General features: G+C 42.6%; 1 protein-coding gene across 4 annotated transcripts in view; it reads right to left on the minus strand.

Moving 5' to 3' along the window:
* Positions 1-6645: 6645 nt before the first annotated feature.
* The window catches only part of WDR33 (WD repeat domain 33), an 81990-nt gene continuing 61813 nt past the window's right edge, over positions 6646-26822 (minus strand). For all 4 annotated transcript variants that reach the window (XM_075268979.1, XM_075268978.1, XM_075268977.1 and 1 more), the window contains exons 7-22: positions 26078-26175; positions 23859-23985; positions 23075-23229; positions 22906-22984; positions 22711-22821; positions 22529-22623; positions 22298-22384; positions 22077-22216; positions 20618-20770; positions 18548-20242; positions 13559-13664; positions 12088-12484; positions 11379-11539; positions 10296-10388; positions 8893-9093; positions 6646-7122 (exon numbers count right to left, since the gene is read on the minus strand). In XM_075268979.1, the coding sequence (XP_075125080.1) occupies positions 6938-7122; positions 8893-9093; positions 10296-10388; positions 11379-11539; positions 12088-12484; positions 13559-13664; positions 18548-20242; positions 20618-20770; positions 22077-22216; positions 22298-22384; positions 22529-22623; positions 22711-22821; positions 22906-22984; positions 23075-23229; positions 23859-23985; positions 26078-26175 (3883 nt within the window). In that variant the 3' untranslated portion in view covers positions 6646-6937. The remainder of the gene's footprint in view (positions 7123-8892; positions 9094-10295; positions 10389-11378; positions 11540-12087; positions 12485-13558; positions 13665-18547; positions 20243-20617; positions 20771-22076; positions 22217-22297; positions 22385-22528; positions 22624-22710; positions 22822-22905; positions 22985-23074; positions 23230-23858; positions 23986-26077; positions 26176-26822) is intronic.

The raw sequence follows: 26822 nt of genomic DNA on the forward strand, positions 1-26822 counted from the left end.
CCACGGTGTCTGCCTTGCGGAAGCAGCCTCCGGACTAGGCCCATTCATTTGGGCCTATTCCGAGCAGGAAGCCGCGACTATCGGAAGCTGCGACAGTCGTATTTTGGCCCTATTCTGACGCGGCATCCTCTCAAGTCAGTCAAGTTCCGAAAACCATTACATGCTCATTTGACCTGCGGCTTTTTGTGGGCTATTGTTGCATTTGCCATTGCACCATTACTATTAAGTCGAAGAGCAGCAAAACATGTTCCTGCATCTTACTAAAAGGATGTAAGTAGGTATAAGGATGGATACTCCGATATTTATTTATTTACTTATTCCCAGAAAACCCCTTTAAATTTGCAGAATAATTTAGGGGTATTCCCCTTTAGAATAGGTCATGAGTATGTGATATATCAGGGTCCGACACCTGAACTCCCCACACAGTGCATCTGTTCTAGCAGCCTCCAGGTGTCAGAAGCTGCTAATGGATGGGTGGCACATGCAGCGCACCTCCTATTCAAGTTATAGGAGAGGTGCAGCAGCGTTTGCCACCTAAAACAGCTGATCTGAGTGGGGTCTGGAGCCTGACAGATGACATATTGATGACCTATCCTGTAGATAGGTCATCTCAGTATGCAAATTCGATTTAAGGCCAGAAAACTCCTTTAGGCCGGGTTCACACAATGTATTATGGCACGTAATGTGGTACGTAGATGGCGCGGGAGCTTTTGCGGGCCGTATACGCTCCCATTGTTTTCAATGGGAGCTGGTACCGTATACGCGGCGCTATTTTGCGGCTGCCGCAAAATAGCGCCGCGTATACAGTATCGGCTCCCATTGAAAACATTGGGAGCGTATACGGCCCGCAAAAGCTCCCGCGCTGTCTACGTATCACATTACGTGCCATAATACATTGTGCTAGTGCTAGTGATATATAAGACTGATACTCCCCTGAGTGTTTCTTTCTTACTAAGCCTATTATGGTCCCGTGAGCTCACTTTCCAGATCATGTTATCTAACCACATTCATAGACATTTGCCCATATTATGGACTATGATTATTACCGTAATTAAAATGTCTAGAAGTGGAAGATAAACATATTTATACCTGTATACCAATCTATCCAGGCTTCAACATGCAGCAGAGATACCTGACTACAAGGATTCATGTGTTTTTTTTTTTTTATTCAGTAGTAGCTGATCACGATATTGGATGGTGTTCACACAACACGTTTTCATTTATGCTTTATTTGGTTATTGAATGTTAAGTTTTATTTATATTTAGAAAATCTATCAGTCCTTAAGCCTCCTCTTCCTGCGCGATCTATTATGCCCCATAGCGGCCCCTGCACACAGTATTATGCCCCATAGTGGCTCCTACATACAGTATTATGCCCCATAGTGGCCCCTGCACAATGTATTATAACCCATAATGAACAATTATTATACTCTCGGGTCTTTTCAGACCCCAAATTATAATAGTCGGAGACCAAGGGGGATACAAACATAAAAAAACACTGTTACTTACCTATCTCTCGCTCCGCTGCAGTCCTCGGTGGTGTCGGCCTTCTTTAATGACGTACTCACGTCAGGGACGTCATACAACTAGGCCCGAAGCCTGCCAGGAGCGTGGAAAGGTAATTAACACGTTTATTATGTTCCTTTACCTTTCCGGGGCCTCCGATCATTATCAGTATAATGATAGTGCTTGGGGGGCCCGCGGTGTCACTTACCAATCCCGGCCCCTGCCAGGATCCGTAAGTAAATAGGGCCCGATACACTCCAGTCGGTAACAGCCTATTAAAAAAAGAAAAAAAACGCAGGGGTAGCGGCTGTCGCCGGGCCTCTAATGTCCCTGGCCCTGTGGCAGCCGCTACCCCGGTAGTTACGCCACTGTGTGATAGTGTGTGCTGAGCTGTGTATCTAATCCGATGCAGTGGCATTACTAGGAATGTTAGGGACCCAAGGCAAACATTCAACATGCCCCTTCCCCAACTGTTTCCCTCCACATTCCTGCACACAGTATTATGCCCCATTATAGATCCTACACACAGTATTATGCCCCATAGTGGCCCCTGCACACAGTATTATGCCCCGTTGTGGCCCCTGCACACATTATTATGCCCCATAGCGGCCCCTGCACAAAGTACATTGCCCCATAGTGGCCCCTGCACACAGTATTATGCCCCATAGCGGCCCCTGCACACAATATTATGCTCCATTGTGGACCCTCCATTAACAATTATTATACAGAGTAGAATAATCAGAATCCCAAGGTAAGATACAAACATAAAAAACAAGGTTAATTACTTCTTATACTCTGATTGTGCTGAGCTGTGTGTCTAAGCCTCTGATGTGTGATAGTGTGTGCTGATCTGTGTATCTATTCCCCTGATGTGTGATGGTGTGTGCTAAGCTGTATATCTAATCCTCTGATGTGTGCTGAGTTGTGTATCTAATCCCCTGATTTGTGGTGGTGTATGCTGAGCTGTGTATCCAATCCTCTGGTGTGATAGTGTGTTCTGAGCTGTGTATCTAATCTTCTGATGTGTGTGTATCTCAGTATGGGTATCAGTGTTGGATATCAGTTATGGAATCTTGGAGTAATTCTGTGTGCATGTGGAGTGACCGTATGTATGGTAGTTGGAATATGAGTGAAAGACTTGTAGGTTTGTATTGGCTAATGCAGGTCATTGTTTTGGGAATAATTTATCTCAGAAAAGGTACATACTAGATAGCTAAGACCTGATCTAAAACCTTTTCAGACACCTGATACACCTGTGTGCAAAATTTGGTGAAGATTGTTCCAGTCGTTTGGTCACACATATAGAACAGACACAAAGACAGACAGAAACATATGTATATATATATATATATATATATATATATATATATATATATGAGAAAGAGATGGAGTATATTTTATTGTGTAGGACTACTGGAGAGCATATCATACTGTGTGCAGTGCTATATACCTTGTAAGTAAATATGGGGGGGGGGTGCAAGGTAGCATTTTATATTGTGGAGGGCAATGTAGAGAAATATAGACCTTAAGGAGCATTAAAGAGTTAGGGAAAAGGGGGGGGGGGGGGTGCTCAAAACCTGCTCTGCCCTCATCATAGCTCCCTACTACAATTTTACACATACGTGAAGTTCCCCCTAGCTGTGTCATTCCCAGTACAGCACGGTGCATGAATTGGGTATGGCGCTATTGTCGCCTGCACAGTACTACAGGGGATGACTACTGGGAACATAGTAATGCCAGATGGTCAGCACATATGTAAGATGTCAATGTAGAAGCCATGGTGCATGCTACTAGCAGGAAGCTGTTGGGTTGGCTTTAGGCCCTTCATTCCAACACTGTATTTCATAGGACCACCCCTAAATGGTCAAAAATCGTCTGGATTCTTGGCCATTAAAAACACGGCCGAGAATTAGCCATAGTTGTAAAAACATAGCCTTACCTTACCACTGCTGCCTCTCAAACTCCAGACATGTCTACCAACCATTACTCTGTGCTCTGGACTGAACATTCTGCAAATCTCATGTCTTACAATGCATGAAAAGTCTTCTAGGTACTTGTATCTACTTCTGGCTGCTCGTGTGCTTACAGATGGGATATTATTCACAGACAGCAAGCAGCTCTACTGACTTTGCTCATCGTTTTTTCTTGTGTATTAGCTGCTTGCATGCATGAATTTGCCCCGTTTTTGCAGTCCAGTGTTACTGGATCTCTTATATTATGTTCTCTTGGGCCTTTCTCACTTTGTTCGGTATTGTACAATTACTCCAGCAGAATCACACAAAAGTATCAGTAATGGATAATGTGAGAAGGTGACAGGGAGCGTGCTGGAGTCCAGATACATCAGCCCCAGGTTTCTGACATATGTGTGGTCCAGGGCAGATTTGGAGTAGGCCTCAGCCCAGGTGTAGATCTTTGGTTCATTACTGGGACAGAGAAGGCTGCAGCTCTTGCATTGCTGGGCAGTTCCATGAGGTGAAAGAAGGTGTATGGTTCTGTCCTGTAACCCTGAGTCTGGTGAGACTATATTGCTCCTGTTTTGTACATGTGCCTGAAGGTAAGCCACACATATAGTTAGGCTAACCTACTGTTTAGTCGCTCAGACGAGCAGGTTTTTATTAAATTTTTTGCCTGATGTTAAGGCTGTATTTTGTTTTGTTTATTTTGTGCCTGAAGTGAAGGTTTATTTATTTTCCATTTTTTTCTAAATAAACCAGATTGCTGCATATTTTGTGTCCATTGTCTTGACTGTTTGGGCCCGCACCACTGCTTCTATCGATCTAACTTGCCCACAATAAAGTAACAGCTCCTATTTTAAAAGGCCCCTAAGGTCATCAGTATGGGCCCTGCACAAATCAGCTATTCCATCAGCAGCCTCCAGGCACTCCAGACCGATAATGGATAGGTAGTGGGTGCAGACTGCCCCTACTTATGTATTAGGAGTGTTGCTGCAATCCCCCAGATTAACCGTTTATACAGTGGATGGGGCCACAGATCTGTTTTTGTAAGAGCAGATGGCACCCGCTTTCCGTCCACTGCAACAGTGGATAGATCTTGTGAGGTTTGCTCAACAAATACAGAGTACCACAACCATACTTACCAATCCTCGTACATTCCTTATCACATCAGTGTCAGCAAAATCCTGACGCTGTCAGTGTCATGATATGGAATGCACAGAGCCCCCTGGAGGGCTGAAGGGGAAGCGGGAAGGCCATAGGCAGGAGTGGGGACCAATAAGTAAATAGGGCCTGTTACCTGCTGGAGTAACTTCAGCAGTTAATAGCCTATTTAAATAAATTAAAAAAAAAAGCAGCAGGGGCCCACCAGGCCCCCTATGGTCACAGGCCCCAAAACAGCTGCTTTGGTGGTAGTTCTGCCACTGTGTATGTCTTAGAATTTAGAGCCCTACTTGTAAACATGCCCAGGCCCCACTTCACCTAAAACCGGCCCTGCTGATAACCTATTCTGGTCATCAATATAGAAAAAAATCCATTTGGGGCCTGAAAACAAGTACGTTTCCACAAAATGATTATTCATGCTCATATCACTATGTTCACGCAGATTAAAATACAATAAAAATTGAGTGTAACACATGAAAATCACAAGTATAGCCACTTTTTAGGGTATGTTCATACAAGGCAGATTTTGGTGCTTGCAGAAATCCATGTACTAAATTCCAAAACAACCCTATCTATATGAATGGATCCGATTTTCAGTTTCAGTTTTCAGAAGTTTCCGCATTTCCATTTGCATTCACACTTAAGGGATACCAAGTCCAGAAAACTCACAAAACAATAATAAAGAATCTTACAGATATTCCTCCTTTTATCTTCTCAGATCCTGTTTAGTCTTCCATTGTAGTTTAAATTGGAATAGATAGATAGATAGATAGATAGATAGATAGATAGATAGATAGATAGATAGATGATAGATAGAAGACAAGGAGGCGTGATCTATGTCTGAAGGAAAAAAAGGCTTTACCATAGCCACAGAGCGGTGAGACCATGGAACTGCCACAGGAGGTGCTGATGGCTTTCCTGAAAGTCAAAATATTACAAGTTATGGGAACTAGTATTTGGGATGGTATACTGAACCAAGGATGTATTCCAATTGCCAATACCTAGTTTTATGGGTTTGACTTGTATAGTATCCAACCTTATCACCTATGATACATCGAGACCTGTGCGAGGGCAGGGCAGCAACAAAAGTGGAAGCACTAGCAGGGAACTGGATGCCTTTCTTAAAAATTAAACTATAAAGTTATGGGAACTAGTATTTTGGGATAGGATCTTGATCTAGGAATTTATTCGGATTACTATATTTAGTTGGGATGCAATTTTTTGCCTCTAACACAGGGCAATTGAGGTTCATCTCATGGGTTCTTTTTTGGCCTTCCTCTGGATCAACATGGTAGACTTATAGGCTGGACCTGTGTCTTTATCCAAAAATATCAAGTATGTTGAGTGCGATGAATGGGACCCGCATCTAGCTCAAGAATAGGAGCCCCCTGACTTGGAGCTGCAGTGACTGGAGAGAAAGTTGTGCATTTGGGGCTCTCTCCATTCACTTCTATGGGACTTCTGAGAATAGCAGGGCAGGACGGTTTGGCTAGGAGTCCCACAGATGTGAATGGAGAAAGCACGCATCCACAATCTTTAGCAGACTGTTAGACGTAGACTCCGGAGTAGATGTGAATATACCAGAAGCGGGCTTATCTTGTTTACTGTTCTTATCCACATCCAAGTCTGTCTAGGTCTGAATATTGACAACAGATAGACCTAGGCCCTAAGTGGCAGAAAAGCAACTTTCTATACTGCAGATTTTGATGAGTTTTTGAGTCAAAGCCAAGAATGGCTTGAACAGGAATGGGAAATATAAAGGAAGCTCTTCTACTTCTACCTTCTGCTAAATCCACTTCTGGCTTTGGCTCGAAAAATTGCAGCAAAATTTGCAAGAAAAAAAGCTGCTTTTCCTCAGCCTAAAGATATAAAACTCACAGTGACAAGAATACATTCATGCAAAGATGGAAGCTTTCATACACAGTATCAAATAACGTTCAGAAACTTTTTTTTCCCTTAGTTATTTCTTAAACATATTACATTCAGCTTTTCATACAAAAAAAAATTAACTCAATTGCCAACAAACTGTACACAAGGATTTGCTGTTTATAACAGTTGTCTCCGGAGGAGGAGAAGACAAGTGATGGTTGTGTGGACTGAACACTATGAAAAACCCTAACAGAAAGAGGAAACCAGTGCGGCTGGGTGGGAGTTCTCTGAAGTCCTTATCATTGCTTCCAGTGTTCCAGTTCTTGTAAATGTGTCTAGAATCCCAAGCAGGGATCTCTCCAGCGTCAGTGCTGTTCTTGTCCACTATAAATTCAGTTTATTTTGGTCTAGTATGGACTTGGGAACAAGATACTTCTCAGATTATCTTATCGATTTCTCCCACTTCCGCTGCTACTTCCGCTCCCCCGAGGACCCCCTCTCCACTGAGAGTTCATACTGCTGCTTGTTCCAGATCCCCCTCTTCCCCAGCTTCCTCGATTACCCCTAGACGAGCCTTCATCTTGTTCTTGAGAACTGGAGCGGCTGAGTCTCTGTGACCTGGGTGGTGGCCCTAAAAAAGTCAGAAAAATACTAATAAATCAAGGATATAATACAAACACAAAAGGACAGACAGCACATGAAGACTGCGACACATCCTCACAACATCCCTGCTGCTATGCCAGGAGTAACACTCAAACCTACACTGTTACACTTTTACTTACCAAAACTTACAGCATCTAAGACCCTATAGAAAGGGTACAATTGGAAGGGCCACTTTATTCACCCCTTTTGCTTTCAAGGCCTCCTAACTCTAAACTGGCAGCGTACACTTCAGATGCCATTAGTGATCCCTGGCTGCCTGCTCTTATACGTTAGTGCTGGTGGTAGCTGAGAGTCTTCAGGGCAGGCGCAGATACAGGAGACGGTGCTGCCTGTATCTGCACATGTTCCCAAATCTTTCAGTGATGAAGGTGGTCATGAGAGAGATTAATCTGACTGCCACCATCTTAAATAGTCAATAACTTTGCAACTTCATCTCAAGTAACAAAACCTGTGATTCTAGACCAAAATGTAATGTACTGGATTTAAAAATGTTGCAGTTTTTTGCTCGATAAACCTCTCTAAAGTCACTGCCACTACATGTCTCCCTTCTACTTAATGTGCGGTTTACTTCCTGTTACTAGGAAAGTTCTGTCCTTAGTTACCTTAAAAAAAAAAAAAAAAAAAAACGGGTTCACAGTGAGTGGAGGGAGGAGGGACTGGGCTCTCTTCACAGCCTGTACATGTCTGCACTCAGCTTTCTCTGCACTCAGCTTTCTCTGCAGCATTTCACAGCTTACACGATGTAAGAAAAGGCTGCTATGTACTTGTATCTACCTCTGGCTGGCTTGTGTTATTGCTGATGGAATTTTAGTCAGCTAGTAAGCAGCTCTCCTGACTATGATCATAGATTTTTCTCTTTTCTGCGTCAGATATCTTTTTAGCTGACTTTTTGTACATGCCCACAGCATCAGGGAGAAAAGGAAAATGCATTGTTGCTATAATGGAACTATTTGCAGCCGCAAAATTGATATCAAACCGTGTAATAAAGCCTATACAGCAATAGAACACACTGCCCAGCAAGACCCAGCAGTAGGGTTGAGCTGATCTTGAGATTTCAGGATCAATTTCAAAATCCGACTTCCGATCATTTTCCAGACGATCCTGATCGTTAAATTTGCTCGATCACCGGTCGGGATCCGATCTTTTCTGATCCCGATCCTCAACCCTAGTCAATGCTTCTTTATAGGAAAAGTCACTTAAGGGTTGAGCCGATCTTGAAATAATCTCCAACCTCGATCCCGCTGGAAAAGATCGGGTCGGAATTCCAATTGCGAAATTTACTCGATCGCTGATCGAAATCCTATCTTTTCCGATCCCGATCACTCAACCCTACCCTGCAGATATTTCTACTTTTCATGAAAACTCTGGTACATGTAAGAGACAGAGTCGGAAATGTAGCACAGGGTTAAGCAATGGGAGTATTTAGAATTTACTGCGTCGCAAAACAATAATTCATGTCATATTAGAAATTTAACTAGAAAAGGGTCAGCTCCTCTAAATATGGATACACTACTCCCCATGTGAATGCAACCCAACAGGGACGCTGATATAGATGAGCTGTGGGTATATTCTTGTAGGTTAGGAGAGTGCTAATTATATTAGGTGTAATACTATATAGTAAACACATACACACATTTTAGTCTTCTTGAAGGGGGCCTTTATGCATTGAATAGGTTCTGCCTCAATTATCTTGGTGTCTAACTTTACAATCTTCCCAGTACCATTCTGAAGGATTTACCTTTCCCTGGGTCTTCTGATAGACCTGGTTCCATATCTCTTTGATCAGGGGTCCCAGGACCATCATGCCAGGGTCTTTTTCGTGGTGGTAAAGAAGCCATGTCCATTCCTTGTAAAGAAGTAGAACGTTCCCTGCTGGCTGGAGAATGACCATCAGGAGTTGGAATGTCCCGACGAGGACTGCCTTGGAAGTGATCAGGACCTGAGCAACAACAACAGGCAAAAAATTGTCTTTAATAGATGTGAAGAAGGGGTTAAAGGCACATGCCTTGATACAGGCCATGCACTCAAAAGACTGAAAAGATGGAAATTTGACAATAGTATAGCTTTTCTGCAAAAAAGTTTAAAATGGAGCAAAGCTTCTTAAAGGGAAAGTATCATGTATACTTGTTAGTTAAAGAGGACCTTTCATGGGTTTGGGCACAGGCAGTTCCATATACTGCTGGAAAGCCGACAGTGCTTTGAATTCAGCGCACTCTCGGCTTTCCCGATCTGTGCCCCGGGTAAAGCGCTATCAGTGCCGGTACTGTAGCTCTTTACAGTCAGAAGGGCGTTCCTGACACTCTGTCAGGAATGTCTTTCTCCACAGCAGCGCCTATCGCGCTGTACAGTGTGAGCGGGGAGGAACGCCCCCTCCCCTCCTGATAATACTCGTCTATGGGTGAGCACTGTGTGAGCGGGGAGGAACGCCCCCTCCCCCAGCTCACTGTACAGCGCGATAGGCGCTGCTGTGGAGAAGGATGTTCCTGACAGACTGTAGCTCTTTACCCGCGGCACAGATCGGGAAAGCCGACAGTGTGCTGAATTCGGCTTTCCAGCAGTATATAGAACTGCCTGTGCCCCAAACCATGTAAGGTCCTCTTTAACTAAACTCAGTGGCCAGTGTGAAAAATAATTTTTCATCACAGAGATATTGAATATATAAAATGACACCTAGATTATAAAAATGGGTTTTTAACTTAAACTTGATTTAATAAGAATCAAGATAATGTTTCTAATTAAAACCAAATATTAAAACTGCATAAAATCTACAATAGCAAAAAAGGATTAGAAAAAGCAAAATGACACAAATGACAGTGAGAAAATGTACTCATTGACTTCTTTTGGAGAGTGTTGTGATCATGCTCTGTATGTGCAGATGGAGAAGCTGTACGGTCACCATTAACTATTAGCAATGGTGACCCATGTGTTATCTGCATCTCGGGCTATAACAGAAGTGTGTGGTTTCATTGCAATCCTGCCTATTATAAGGACATGATTTCTAAAGAACAGGAAGGATTAGCTTATTGCAAGAACTCAATGGCCAGAATAACAGTGACATAGAAAATGAAATATATAACAAAAATAAAATAAGAATTAAAGGAAAAAAAAAAAAGGGTTGTTTACAAATTTGAAATAATTTACCTGCATCTCTGCCTGGATCCCGGGACTGGTGAGTAGGGCCCCGATCTGAACCAGAAAACTGATCTGGAGTGGGGAGAAGTCCTTTTCTTCCTTCTGTTAGGCAATACAAACACATTCAAGAACTGCTTTTAGAGAAATAACATACAGTATATCTGACCAAAATACATCCCTAGTACTAACACTACAGTTCTTGTGAAAGTATTTATATCACATGTGATCTAGAATGACACATGGTGGGAGATGAGCCCAGGCCTAATGGATTCTGTCAGAAGGCTGCGTTAAAAAAACTTTTGGCCTCCCAGCTCAATATTTCTCATTAGAATCTTTTTAAGAGTTTGTGTGCCTCTTATGACGTGGACGGGGCTTGCTGAAAAGGCAGTGTGGCTTAATATGCTAAACTGTGAGCCAGAAACTGCACAACATTTTGGAAGTTGCGGCAAAATTTCTGCCATTTCACCAAATTTTTCTCAGAAACTAAGCCACATAATAAGTGATGTAAAGGTAAAAGCTAGACAGTATAACCGTGTACGAGATTATCAAACAGCATTAGACACTGGTGGAAAACTGGTGTGGATTAAGGCAGTCTAATCCAGTGGTTCCCAACCTGCAGTATATGTACCTCAGGGGGTAAGCCATGTAGCTTCATGGAGTACGTGCCATGGCAGACAACCAGTGCTCTGGAAGAAATGCTCAAGTTCCAAAGATCATCTGGGGTTAGTGCTGCCCTCCCAACATCTTCAAATATTGAGGCACAATGACTGCCAAGCTGAGGCAGGCGTCAAAAGACAATGGGTCAGTATTAAGGGGACTGGGCTCCTCTATAGCAGCAGATGGTCTGATGGTCTCTATGAGCAGGATTTCCTTGGCACACTATGTGCACCAGGAGTAGGGTCTCTTACATTACAAGCACAGTGTCTGATAGAGGTACTTGGTTGGAACTTTTTTAACAAGGTGGTAATTGGCTTGAAAAGGTTGAGAATCACTTGTCTAATCTAACATTGCGCTGCCTCAATGTTAGACAGTATTAATTTACCTGCCCAAGAGCCTTACTATATTGATAGGCAAATATCTTTAACATCTCACCTCTCTGAGGACCACGACCGCGTCCTCTGGAACTCTCTCGCCCTCTGCCAGGTTCATCCTTATCATAGTTCTCATTGGGACCAAACTCTTCAGAATTAGAGAATCCTTCTCTGCCACGAGAACCACGACCCTCGTGTCTTTGTGGACCACTCCGCCGGAAACTGAAAAAGTAAAGGTAATATGGGAAAAACTGAATGACATAGATCCTCTGTACATTCAATACAAACAATGGACAACTGTGAAGAGTAAGAAAAGAAAGAATGTGGCCAAAGGGAGCAAACTTCCTGGTGACAACTCTGTTGTGTCAGAGGCAGAATTCCATATTTTGACATCTGTTGTCAGCCACACAAGGTAAATATATTGAGGTAATATGTAAGTAGCGTGTACAGCTAACTAAATGCATTGCATGTAGTATTGCAGTCTATGGAATATTCCTTATGTAACCTCAATAGCTACTTTACTATGGTAGGCCTGGGAGTCTGAGCCACCTGGGTGGTTACTTGGCCCTGACCGGATTAATCTCGAATCATGAGCCATGCTGCCAGGTCACTACTGTGTCAAACAGCACAGACACTGCAGTTAGTGCACCTACTCTGCTTTTGAGCAGGCACCATAGTGAGTTACATCCACAAAGACGTACATGTACATCCTGGTGTGTGAAGAGATTAAGAAGTAATGTGAAGACACTGACTAAATACACTGAACTCACCTATCATCTCTTTGTCCTCGGAACCTTGAGTCCTCCGAGTCCCTGGCATACGGCGGTTCATCTGAGTGCCGCCTTCCCTCCCATCGACTTGAATCCCTTCCTTCACGATCAGGGAAATCTCTGTGATTTGAGGGAAACTGAGGGCCTGAACCACCACGCCTCCACTTTTCGTCTTGTATCGGGGGACCACCAGTCCTCCCATCAAAGTCACGTCCTCGTGGTCCATAGCGATCATCCTGATGGTAATCATCTGGGCGCTCATGTACTTCAGAGTGAGGACCTCTCCTGTCAGGTGGTCCTCTATTGTCTCTAGAGTCCATCCACTCTGGTCCACTCCTGAAAGGACTTGGCTCACGTCTTCGTTCGGACTGATGATTTGAAGGACCGCGCAGGTCACCTGCAAGCCAAAAAGAGAATACAAATGTATAACATTTCAGAGTAATATTTTGGATTAGGCCTAAAATCTATGTTGACATGACAAATGATAAAATTACTTATTACACACTGAAGCCTGGATAGTGTTCTCACCGTCTCCCATCAATGTGGCACAAAAAATGTATTAAATAATGTTGTTCCGGTAGAAGAGAGACTAAAGGTTACTGGTACTCATTTTTTTTAGCATCAAGTTTATATGTGCTGCGACTTTATATTTGTTTAATAAGATAAAACATAAAAAACCAGAACACAAAATATTATATCTAAATGTAGATCTCACGCTTGCATTGCAATAGGTGAAAGTTCAAGTCAAATTTTGCAACAGCAAATTACAACTACACGACCTCCATATTTTCAGGAGTATGTGGTGCTCAACCTTTGTAAATTGTGGATTATACCAAGTTCAACCTTTACAATTGAAAGTGTACTGTTATCTGTAATAGGACTTGAATTTTTATTTTTTTTGGTGGGGGGGGGGGGGTGGAAAGGTTCACTGATGCACCAATCAATAGCCCATGCTTGGTAACGCATAAAGCACCCAGTGTTTACAGTAATCTGACAGATCTTTTTCAGCCATTAGCCTGGGTCTCTATTTCGTAGAAGCCATGTATATTTACATTGTACTTTGGTGTAGATTTTTATGTAAGTGACATAATACGCTGCCTTAGGCTGGCCATGCACATTAGCTATATGTAGCTGTCAGGCCAAAAGCTTATTTGGATGACAGGCACCACTCTTGGCATTCCCCATACACGTGTGTACTCTGGTCGGTCTGTATAGGGAGAGGGGCGGAAGCCACTAGCCAAAAGGATTGGACATAATGAAATCTAAGCCCAATTATTACCATCCCAGAGAGTTGGGAGATTTCCATGCAGGTTAGACAATCATCTAATGTGCATGGACAGCTCAGTCCTGCACAGCATAAGGTATAAAAAAGAAATTATACATTGAACTCTCTTAGCTACAATTGATAGAAATGTTACAACAAAACAAAAAGGAACCTCAAAACACTTCTCAAGAACAAAGAATAAATTACCTTTGTTAGAATTGGGTCCTTGTCCTAGCTGCGGCGGACGTCCTTGTGAGTTGGGTTGTCCTCCTAGGCCTGGTAATAAAGGCGGAGGGGCCTGACCTTTGCCACCCTGAGGAATAAAGTAGATAAAGGCTTATAATAAAGCCCTACTGCCACTACATCACCATCCTGCTTGTGCCACTATTAAATCCTCATATCTGCTTTCATCATTTTTAAGTCCCTTTTGTAGAAATAAATAGCTATCTATGGAAGGATAAAGATATACAATATTCAATCTTAGTAAGCTGGGATTGTGTCTAAGTTAGAAGGGAGCGGAATGAATTAGATTTTACCAATTGGTCCCCTTGTCTCTCTTCCGCCCGTTTGGCCTGAGAAGTACAGAAACAAAACTTCATATGTCAAAATGCATTTGGCCATGGCGGAACGAATAGGTGGCTAGCTACAAACCTGTCGGTGACCTGCTGCCAACATTAGCAGCTAACACCTCCACTATAGAGACATGCACACTTTTTTCAGATACAACTACTAATATTGATAGAGACGGAAATGTAACAAGACGCGTTATTATTGTCCCAGGAATCAGGCGAGTAGACATGGTAATACCAGCTTGTTCGCCAATGGCACAATACTGTGTGTTGGCATCTTCTACCAAGAAAAGGTAAAAGTCTTCTGAAGAAACAGTTTTCATTCCCATCAACCAGAAATGACCCATAACCTACTCCATGTAGATCAGCTACGGAAATTATTTTAGGAAGGTGTCTGACAGTTAATAAAGCTGTATGTGGTGTATTAGTGAATGCTTTCTGAATACAAGACATGATGCTTCTCAGATTGTCTTCAGCATTGCACAAGTAATATGGTCAGTACATGGTTTTTCCCCTAAAGGGGTTGTCCAAGTCTGGATATTGATGACCTATTCTCGGGATAGGTAATCAGATCAGTGGTGGTCCAATAACTGGCACCCCCACCGATCAGCTGTTCTTACAGTATAGTGTACAGAGCTATTGCATCTAAGTTTCTACTCATGTGAATAGAAGCAGATATAGATTCTAAGGACACGTTGATCCAGGGTTTTTATATGACTGCCAGATTGGAGTCGGGAAGGAATTTTTCCCCTGAAATAGGGCAATTGGCATGAGCCTCATGGGGTTTTTTGCCTTCCCCTGGATCAACACTGTAGGGATTGTAGGGTTACAGGTTGGACTTGATGGACTAATGTCTTTATCCAACCTCATCTACTATGTAACCATGTATGCCATAGTGCAGCACAGCCGCTAAACAGTGTACAGAGCTGTCCAAACATCTGACTGGTGTTGGTGCTAGTTATCAGACCCCACCAATGTGATATTGATGACCGATCCTAAGGCTTGTCCATGAATATCCAGGCTTGGACAACCCTCCAAAGTCAAGCTGGGAACTTGAACGTCATTGAGGAAAACAGCGGTTACTCAGATAGCTCAGTATTGTTAGGGTGAATTCACACCGAACAGACCTGCTGTACTCATTTTGAATGTCTATGTAAATAATATTTTAAGGCTGGAACATTTCTTTGATCATCCAAACACAAAATTGACTTTTTACTCTAATTCTAAAACAAAAGGTTTCATAGCGTATGTAAAGCTATTACTTTCCATCTGTAAGTAGAGCAGATATACTACGGCCTGTATCTCATCACAGATCCTACTATTTATTGCTCATGTCAGATCTCCATAAGGTAACATGTAATATGATGAAACTATGGACTGTGCTCAGCGCGCATCCAAAAGCACAAGATGCTACATGATGGAGAATGTGGGCGCACTAAGCAAAGATAACCTTTAAGGCTAGTGCTGCACAGCATTTTGGGCCATGACCCTCGCCATGCAACCAAAGATCTTTTCGTTGCAAGATGACCCAGCAATTTTGGCTGTATGATGGGAATCAGAAACAAAATGGCTCTACATTTAACAAAAAGTATGAACATTGTATTGTAGGGTATATAATATGAATTACAATCTACAGCGTCCATCTGATGGATTACACTGGCCACCATCACTATAAGGGGGAAGAAACCCAGTACATTATTGTATAGTCAGAAGAGAGTTTGCACGTAGGATAAAAGCCCACAGTGAACCCACTTCATACAATAGGAACTACTTTATCAGAACCTGTTAGTATGATGGATCCATTATGGACAAGGAATTATTTCTTCAAAGACTTTCTACCATCATCAGAATAATGGTGCCCTTCAAAACAATGGGTACTGTAAATGAAGTGGTTAAAGAAGGTATAGAAATGCCCATGGCCGTTCTGCACACTCCATCCAGACATCTACTAAAGGCCTCTAGTATTATGGAGATGGAAGCCACAGAGGGAATGAATTCCCAATGGCTGCCATGCTCTAGTCCCCAAAATGATCTTGAGCAGGAAAAGAATAATCTGAGTAACCAGTCTCTACATCTTTGGAACCAGAATGTATAAGATGAATTGATGCTTTGTTATCATCTAGGTACCATTAGATCGACCAAAGGCGAGTCAATACACAGGCAATGTTCTCGATATCACTGAAAGGTTTTCATCAAACTTCGACAGCAAGATGGTGGTTGGTGAATGAGGTCGTGTTGTGAATATTCTAGAAAATATCAAAGCACGACTACTGTAGATCTTTAGCCACTGAATTGTATGGTGAAATTCATAACAGGAAGGAGATTAAGTCCATTAAATAAGACATTTCAGCTCACGATTTCTTCACAAAGGGATGTCTATATAGATTAGAAATCATCTTCTGAACAAGATGCAATTGCTTCCATCCATCCAGCGCTGACCACAGAGGGCTAGGACATTCAGTGATGGTGGACACTTCCTCCCGTTATTCTTCTACAACAGAAGACATTAACCCTTGCATTTGCTTTAGATCTTATGTTCTTTTTTTATGTAAGAGCCTCATCAATCCATAACACAACTTTCAGGACATCCATCTTGCATTTTTTTGCCAAGTCTTTCTGTTTGGTAGTTGTTTCTTTCATGCTTGTAAGTTCAGAATTCTATAGGACGTAGTGCAGGGGGGGGGAGGGGTTTGAGGAGATGGATATATAGTTTGGTGGGATAAAATTAAAGGGGTTGTCCAGGGCCTAGTAAAATTGTATACTCATGACTTATCCACAGGATAGCTCATCATATCAGATGTCTGAGTCCAACACCGGTTTTGGCTGCCAGAATCAGCTCTGCTCTTATTCAAGTGAATGGGAAGGGGCTGCAGTTCCAGGCACCACCACAACCGTGTACAGCACTCTGTATACAGCTTCCTGTCTGTACAATGTAGCGGTGGTGTCAGGAATAGGAGGAGAGCTGTTCCAGCTGTATACCTGGTATACTACTGGTCAGCGCTGGGTTCAACCTAACTACCTATCCTGTGGATAGATCAGCAGTATACAACTTTGCTAGGCCCTGTGCAACCCCTTTAAGTAGCACTTCAGCTTACTGATATGGGTCCAGTCGGTGCAGGGACTCAACAAGGGTTCTGTCAATAACTAAACTCAGAATCAGGGATTTATAGGAATAAATTATAAGTTCAACCGAACCTTTTCTATATGTCAATCTGTTCTGCTCCTCCTGCTCTAAAAGACAATGTCAGGCAGTATATTTATAAGTGATAATTTCCCTTTAAGGAGCTACTAAATAATGACCTGTGAGTGAGTCGAGTATTTTGGGGCTTTTGATGCTTTCCAAATAGTTGCATCCACTTCTTGATAATTTTACACATGGAGTGGTCTTCTTCTTGCAAAATCAAAGCTGTGTTCTTGAGAAAGGGCAGACATTTTACTGCACATTTATAAATGATCGATCCATAGATAAAAAGCATTTACTATTGGGGGTACTGGAGTTACGACTGAGGAAATTGAGGAGACTACCTAAAATCTATAATAATAATTTACAACACCAGTAATCTAACTATAGAGTATTATAATGGGGATATGCTATGGTTTATCCTCCATGTAGTGGATAGAGCATACATTGCTATTCAGAGGTGGTCAGACCACTGAGACCCCTACTGATCCTGAGAACAAGTGGTGTCACTCCCTTAATATTGCGACAGTCTCAATAGCAGCATAAAAACCTCTTCTCTTCTCGCACTGAGGCCTCCATCATTGAGATAATGTAATGGTACCATGATGCATTGGAAAGCACCAATTTCATCACAAATCAAACATTTTGGGATTCCTCAACTAAGTACCAAAAACATAGGGTTCTACAGATCCCGATGTATTGGTTTGCTTTCTACCTCCTGTTTGTTAGCTGGTTGCACAGACTTGTCTGCGATCCCCTAGTATTGACATATCAGCCTCCTACAAAGCACTGCCCCTATTATTTAGGGTTCGGTAAAGCACTGGTGGTTTCAGTATCTATACACTGATGTATATGTGATCTGGTGGTGCGTTGCAGGTTCGGCTTAAATAAAAAACCTCATCAGTGCAGAGACTTCAAATGATGCAAAAAATTTAAAAAAATTTATTGTCATTGAAGAATTTCAAAATACTTTTTTTTTCCTCTTTTATAAAAAATATACCGTAGAAATCTGTCATGTCAGCATTAACCATTTACAGTGCAGGCACACATTGACAAACTTTCACTTGTAGATGAATTCCTTCTCTAAAGTAAAGCTTGAAACAAGCCGATGTTTTTTTTTGTTTGTTTTTTTTTCACATTGTCTTCCAATTTCCTCTCAGAGGCAATACTAGAATATAGGTAAGATTTCCTCATGGCTCCCCTGTTAAATTCTATAGGATATTAAAGCACCATGCATTTTCTGTATCATACATTAGGATCAAAAAATCGGTTAAAATACTGTAAGATTATCAGCAAACACTTTATATTGCAGACTTCTTAAAGCCGGCTTTCAAGTAAAAAGTGAATTGCTCCGGGTGGTCTGTATGGCTTGTAGTGCAATGGCATGTGAAACTAGTAATGACGTCTCCTATCAAAGTGCTTCCTGTCATTATTAAAGGCAGTTACCTGGTTAAAAGGCCTAGGACCATCTCCCAGTAATGGGGTTTTCTGTTGTGATTGGTGGGATGCCCTTGCTGGATTCTGCGAATTATGAGAACCTTGAGAATTTCCTGTGGGACCTTGGGTTACTGACTGTCCACGAGTATCCTGAGAAAGTCCCAAATTTGACCCCCTGCTTTGGGGACCTCTCATTTCATGAGGACCACTCATATCCGGTGGTCCTCTAACATCTTGAAGATTTCGCATGTCTTGAGGACTTCGTATGTCTGGAGACATGTGCATATCGGATGGCCCCCTAGTGTCCTGAACACCCCTCATATGTTGTTGACCACGCATATCATGTGGCCCTCTTATATCAGATCTCCTCATATCCTGTGGACCACGTACATCAGGTGGCCCTCTCATGTCATGTGGTCCTCGCATGTCATGTGGACCACCCCTCATGTCTTGGGGCCCACGCATGTCAGGACCGCCCCTCAGGTCAGGTGGGCCACGCATGTCAGGACCGCCTCTCATTTCAGAAAGGCCACCCCTCATTTCTGGAAGGCCACGCATATCTGGACCACCCCTCATTTCAGGAGGACCACGCATGTCAGGGCCACCCCTCATATCAGGAGGACCACGCATATCTGGTGGTCCTCTTACATCCTGAAGTCCACGCATGTCTAGAGGACCACGCATATCCTGGGGACCACGCATGTCAGGAGGGCCTCTCATATCCTGAGGACCACGCATGTCTGGAGGACCTCGCATATCTTGGGGGCCACGCATATCGGGAGGACCACGCATATCCTGAGGGCCTCGAATGTCAGGGGGACCACGCATGTCATGAGGTCCACGCAAATCTGGGGGTCCTCGCATATCATGAGGTCCTCGCATATCTGGGGGACCCCTCATGTCTACAGGGCCATGCATATCAGAAAGTCCTCTCATATCTTGTGGTCCACGCAAGTCTGGTGCCCTAATATCTTGAGGGCCATGCATGTCTAGAGGACCTCTTAAATCTGAGGCACCCCTCATGTCTTGGGGGCCTCGCATATCAGGAAGGCCTCTCATATCTTGAGGTCCATGAATTTCAGGTGGTCCACGCATATCTGAGGGTCCTCGCATATCCATTGGTCCTCTAACATCAGGTCCATGTCCAAGTATTGCACCTGAAGGACCTCTCAAATCTTGTGCAGGATGCCCCATAAGCATTCCTTGATTAGGACCTTGTTGGACACCTCGAGGAGCAACACCCATTAAAGGCCCCTGAGGACCAGGACCTCCCTGCATCCCATGATGAGGGGGTGGAACTCCTCTAGGACCTTGAGACATTTGAGTTGCTAAATGACCAGGTGGTCCAGAATTGCCTGGTGGACCTTGTGGACCCATAGGTCCAACTGGCACGGGAAGTCTAGGCATTCCAGGATGCATCTCCTGAGGTCGTATATTTTGTGGCCCTGGACCCATAAAACCTTGTGGACCTGCAGATACTTGAGGCCCTTGTGGTCTGAACTGTCCTTGAGGGCCATGCTGCATGTTCATTCCCATTGGTTGTGATGGATGAGGTTGCTGGAAATTTAGTGGTGGCTGGGATTGTGGTCCTGAGGCAGGAAAAGCTGAAGAAACTTGTGGAGGTGCTCCTAAAGGTGAGGCGAGGCCTTGTGACTGCCCTGGAGCTTCTGCCTGCTTCTGTGCTATCCTTTCAATCTTTAGTTGCTGCAGAAACAAAGAAAAAAGGAATAAAATACAAAGATCAAATATGGCATGCATTTACACATGAACTAGAAGTTTTTGAGGCAGTACTGACACTCAGATTTCATGCAGATATTCCAGAGCGTAACAGTACCAGTCAAGTGGATTTAATCTACACATTGTGGAAACGGAGCTGTGGGACATATGAGCCAAACATTGCAATTTAGCCCTAAATAAAATTAGCATGTGGGGGCAAGTTGGGAGACCTGAAGAAAATGGAGCATTCTCCATCTGGGAATAGAATTGCACACTGCAATACAGTTTTACTACCTGCATTTACCAAGTCTACATGACTTTACACCAGACAATCCCATTCTTACTGTAGATCCTGACACATACCTCTAGCAGCTGGGGGTTGGTGTACTGCAGAGCTGCCATTTCCTGCTCAATTTCAGCTTGATTCTTTTTCTTCTCATCAGATTTTACTTCTTCCTTTCTTTCTGGGACAGCCTCTGAAGCCGGCATGAGAGGGACCTTATTCTGAAGCCAGGCCTGAAATAAATACACAATAGGATATCTAAATGTTATGTCACACAACATATGTTACATAGTTGTCAAAATTTTGGATAAATGAGACAATTTACATCAGTCACTATTTCTAAGTTTCGGAAGCAAACACTTTTACTAAACAACAGACAGTCCTACAAAGTCAATTACAACATATATAAAATGTTGATAGAGATAACACTTATCAGATGTTTGCATCTCTATTGGGCTGGATACACACTGCATGTTTGTTGCAGAATTCTAGTGGCAGAATCCACACTCAAATTATGCAGCAAAATACAGCACAATGTAAATGAATGTGGTTTTACGAAAACGCAAAGTTAAAACCCCCCCCAAAAAAACCCTGCAGAAGATTTCCTAATTCCAGTCAATTCTGGAAGTAGCTACATATCTGCAACATTCTATATTATACTAAGTGATATGGTATGGCTGGCTGCACTAACAACCAAAACCAAAAGGAGGGTGGGGGAGGTCAAGAAGAGATACCAAAGAACATTTGCAAAAACATGTTGCAAAGTTAATTAGCTTTTAGCTGATGGCTTTAAGTTGATCATAATGGCCGAAATCATATATATTTTATATATATTTTTATTGAAGTAATACTGTTGCTCTGGTCATATTATAATGCTTCCTTGTAATATGTGAAAGTACTTTTAGGGTCTCTACTTTCCAATAGGAGGCGCTAGAGGCACGTTTCCTTTTTTCCAGCATGGAGCACTAATTTGCTGGATCTGTTCTGGGCACCATACTATTCTGGCCTTCAAAACCATGGAGACCTTGATGCAACAATTAGGGCTAGGGATAGACGGTGACTAACTGCACTACTACCATAGGTCACCAAAGACCGATTTGTTGCCTTGCAACTCTTTCACCCATGGAGTTGCACTACGACCCTGAGGATGTCGTGACCACAACTTCTAGTTGCAAAAAAAAGTCAAACCTTGCTCAACGTTTCTTGCGACAAGCAAGAAACGCAGCACCCTTGGGTCACACTGTGACTCCATTCACTAACCTAAATGAAGGAGTTGCAGGGCAACAGTGATCACAGCCAGTATCATCACGTAGCCCTGGCCTAAAAGTCAATTGGGTCCATTGTTTGAAGTCTGGTTTGTCATAAATGGATCCAGCGCAGCGCCATGGCTTCCATTATAACTGAAGCCATGACATTATTGTGACCATAGCATAACACCATTACGTCAGGTAGCTGCTTGACAACAATGACAAAATGTGCTCAACAGAGGAAGCATCTTCAGAAAACAATGCAATTAACATATGACATTTGTTGACTAACCTGTTGAAACTGAGCTGGTATAGGTTTGGCATATGGAACTTTCTTCTGCGGGACTTTTTTCTGGTCCTTGTTCATCACCTCATCCATTCCCCAGTCCAAACCTGGGATTGTCATTTCTACTGAATTAGACTCTTCTTTCCCTAAAAAATTTTTTACACCAGGTGGTAAGAATAGCAACAGACAAGAAAAAAAAAAAAAAAACCCTTCTGATGTTATCTTACCCATCTGTTCTTGTTCCATTGCCATTTTCAGCTGTTCTGGAATACCCATGCCGGGTATAACTGCTAGGTTGTTTGGCTCAACATCATCTAAAGAAGTTCACAGATTACTTGTAAGGTGGCACAATTGTATACAACAGATAAGACAAAGTATCAGTTCAATAAAATCTGGACAACTGGCATATGAAAATAATACGAGGACACCAGTATGAGATTGTAAATATAAGTAGTTACCATATTCAACACCATCTTCTGACATGCCAGCAAGAAGATTCAAGTTATAGCGATCTCTCATTTTGTCTCCAGGACGGTTTCTGGTCCAGAATTTACTAAATGAAGAAGAACCGTGTTAATAATAATAATAACCCATACACAGAGCAGGTACCTGCAGTAAAAAGCAGCAGGACTTTTAATACCTGGTGTGATCATTAGATCCAGAACATAGAATATGACCAAGCGGATGCCAGGCAAGACTCCAGATCATTCCTTCATGTGCTATCTCCATACCGCCCACCTCTTTTTCCACACTTAGAAAAGAAATATACAATGATAGAAATCTGGACCAAAAGGCTATAAAATACATCCAGCAGTAAGATGAATATTGTACATACCCAACATGCCAGAACAGAAGTGAGCCATCAGAGCCGCCACTAGCAAACAAGCCCTCGTGTACTGGATGCCATGCCACAGCTAAAATAAAAGAGCCAAACTAAGACCAATGCTCAGCAGGGAACTGGGCCCTTATTACCTGGTCTCCCAAACACCCATATATCCCCCGACCTGTAGCCTCTTTTTTGTGTCCTCTGAAAACCTGAAGCTCTTCCCGAAGGTTACGGATGTCGAAAAGTTTGCAGAGATGATCTCTTGAGGCAGTGAGAAGCCAATTCCCATTCAAGTTCCATTTCACCTCCATCACAGTATTCTTATGAGCGTGTCTAAGTAGATTTAAAGAAAAAAAATATAAGAATTCACTTAGCTTGTACACATGAAAGAACACACGGGGGAATGCAAAAAAACACAAAGTAAGCACCTTCTCAATATTCCCTGATGCTGTTTGATGCTTACTTGATCATGGCCGGTGTCACCCTTGCTGGTCCTGTCTCAACACACTGGAAATGGCCACTTAGCAAACTAATGGCCGCAACGGTGACTTGCCTTAGCCATTTATTGACAATTAGGAATTTTCAGCCAGGAAGTGGATAGCAGTGGGACTATACAGTGTCCACACAGCAGCGGTGGGGGACACAAAAGTAAGGATTATTTTTCTTTAAATCTTTGTTGCCATTTTCCTAAAAGAAGGTATTAACCCATATCAGGAATTGAAAAACAAAAACTGTAAATCAAAGTATTTTAGGACTTAAGAGGCAAGGCAAGGCAACTCTTCATTGACTTCTCTGGAAGTTATGAAAAAGCCTAAGCACTGCCTTTATTACTTCTATGAAGGGATGCTGGCTTGAATTGGTAAGCTATGGCCAAGGGACGGATATATGGTTTCACCATTCTGGTTATTTCTTGCACACTAACGTGACAATAAATGTTATAGAGCATATGACGATTTACTTACAGCGTAGCAAGACTCTGGCCATTTTTGGGATCCCAAAATTTGATAGGCTGTTGACTGTCTTTACTTCCAGAAACAAGAAGTCCTTTTGTTGGGTGCCAATCAACACACTTCACATCAGCACCATGTCCTAAAAAGTGTAACAATCTGCAATGTAACTGGGGTAAACATAACTATGTACCATGTATTATGAATGTGAAGTGACCAAAATATAAGATATACCACTGGAAAACGTACTTGGAGTAATGTCTGGCCAAGGGCCTCTGTGAGTGGGAAACAAGAGTGTCTTGCCCTAAATCACAGTGATTTCTGAGTTTTTCAGTTCAGGTGATACAGGCTTTAAAGAACAATTTCTGACAACAGATTTATGGCCTATATAGTGAAACTTAAACCAGCTTAGGTATAATTGCTGAGAAACAGCTGATCTAGAAAATGGGTTTACTCGGATTCTCCCACAGAATTTAATAGTAATTTTTACCTATAAGGTTTACATATAAACTCATCTGAACCTCCAAAGAGATAGCAAAACACCACATGTCCTCTTAGTGCCCAACCCATACCCTGGACAATTTCAGAATGTCTTTTGTAATAATCTAAGAGTATGTTCACATGGCGGAAACCAAATTCCGCTGTGTGAACTTCCACGAGGCTAGCCGCGACGGGATGCCGATGCAGTGCATTGGCATTCAGTCATGACATTCCGCTCCTGATTAGGCCCGAATGAATGGGCTTAAACAGCAGCGTGTCTCGAGCAGCGGAGTGCGCGCCATGATAGGTCATGTTGCTTATTTTTCCACTACGAGCTAGTGGGGGAAAAAAAAAAAGCGAGCGGCTCTCATTGAAGTCAATGGGAGCCATTTTTGTAGGCAGATTCTGCGTTAAAATCCGCCTGCAAAAAGCTCAGTGTGAACCGGCCTAAAGGTGTGTTCCTAAGTATTTGTGTGCGCCTATTTATATCTCCAACTCTAAAGCAATCCAGGAAGCGTCCACTTAAAGTCTTCACAATGTAGCACTAAGGAAGCTTTCGACGCTTAACTGCCTGGGAACATGAGACCTAATAATTCTAACCTATTCTAACCTAAGGGAGTTGTCTGGTTTACACAAAACCAATGGGCATTTTAATTTACCAGTTTACCTTCCCACAGTGGCCCTGTAGCTTTGGATGTGTTTGTGAAACGAAGGCTGCCGCATTGACAACTGAATACCACGCGTTCTCAACAAGACATCACTGCTATAAACCCTGTATACAAACATTGGCCAGAGGCTTTGAAGCTGCAATGGGGAAGTAACCAGGTAAGTGGACATTCTTTTACACCATCTCTCCTGATTTGGTAAGTTTTATTTGAATCTGGACATCTCTTTTATAGTGTAACTAACCTTTCAAGCAACTTTTGATTTTCTGGCAGCATTTGTGACAATAATTTTTTTAACGTTTCTGTGAATTCCGGAATTTTTGTATTTTTTCCCTTGCTTCCCTATTGAGAACAGTCCCCTACTTCTCACTGTGTAAGGGCTAGGTCACATCTGTGCCCATACTCCGTTCTGCAGGTTTCTGTTTCCTGCAGAAAACAGGGCAGGAGACGGAAACCTGCCGGAATGTTTCAAGCCCATTCATTTGAATGGGCTTGAAAAGTCTCCGGCCGTGTGCACCGGTGAGCGTTTTATGCTCCCCGCAGCGAAACTCTGTTTTTTTTTAAACTGGACACAGAGTCGGACATGCAGTACTCTGTGTCCGGTTTTAAATAAAACGGTTTCGCCACGGAGCGCATAAAACGCTCCGCGGCGCTCTCGGCCAGACACGGCATGACAGGTTTCAGTCTTCTGCATGCAGAAGACGGAAACCTGAGAACAGAGATCGAACGCTGGGTGAACCCAACGTAAGGTGTACAGATTGTGTGTAATGAAGATAAAATAAGGAGGGTCACTTCAAATAGTTATATCTCTGTCACTGTAAAACGTAGAAGTGTGCTTCTGGTGTCGCATGAAAGAGGAAAATATCCCAATCCCAAATGCACTTTCAACCAGTAATTTCTCTGGAAATTGCACAGGTAGAACTACAATTACAACCTTATTGTTATGACAAAGATGAGAATCTCCTCTATCATACGACACCAGAATCAAGTTTCTGTATTAGAGATTGTAGTTTTTTAGGCCTATAGCATAATCAGAATTCATACTTGATGTTCTGAAGGAGAAAGAACAATGGAGAACAATAAACATACCTCGCAGAATTCGCTCTTCATGGCAACGAAGAAAGTCCCAAATTCTAACTGTACCATCGTCAGAGCAGGTGGCAAATTTATTATCAGTAGGAGAGAAACTGTAAAATGAAAATGAGCATAATGAGGAAAATCTCAGGGTAGAAAACAGTTTTGTTCCCTAAAGCCTCCTAGTTTGAGAGAAGGGGGCAGGCTAGGAGGTCTCTATTGAATCTTCAAGTTTAGAACTTTTAGTTTTAATATTAGGGGAGTTTAGATGCCTTCATGTATGGACTGTGTGATAGTTGTATTTTCCAGACCACATGTGGTTTGGCTGAGCCGATCTTACTGCGTCAAAGTGATCAACAATGTTATGAGTTACATCCGAACCATGGATCTTCTATCCCATACTCAATAAATGCTGTGTGTATGGGACAGCAGACCAGAGTTTGGCAAGAACTCACAGAATCCAGGGGTCACTATTACGCAATGAGTCAGCCCAGGAAATGTGACCATCACACATGGACCATAATAACCGGTCCACAACACTACAACATTAAATACATTGTCCATTCCTGATTAAATTATGTCGCAGCGATAATGAACTCCCGACTGCTGTCACAATGGATGTTCAAGGTAGACCTGCCGCTGGGTTTGAAGACCACTTGAGTCCTTCCATTTCCAAGGGATTCATTCAGTGAGGACCAACATTTTCATGCTCCACAAACTCCTCTGTATGCGCAAGACAAAAGTACATTGTTCTTGATCT

The sequence above is a fragment of the Leptodactylus fuscus genome, chromosome 3 (genome assembly GCF_031893055.1).
Source record: "Leptodactylus fuscus isolate aLepFus1 chromosome 3, aLepFus1.hap2, whole genome shotgun sequence".
Lineage (NCBI taxonomy): Eukaryota > Metazoa > Chordata > Amphibia > Anura > Leptodactylidae > Leptodactylus > Leptodactylus fuscus.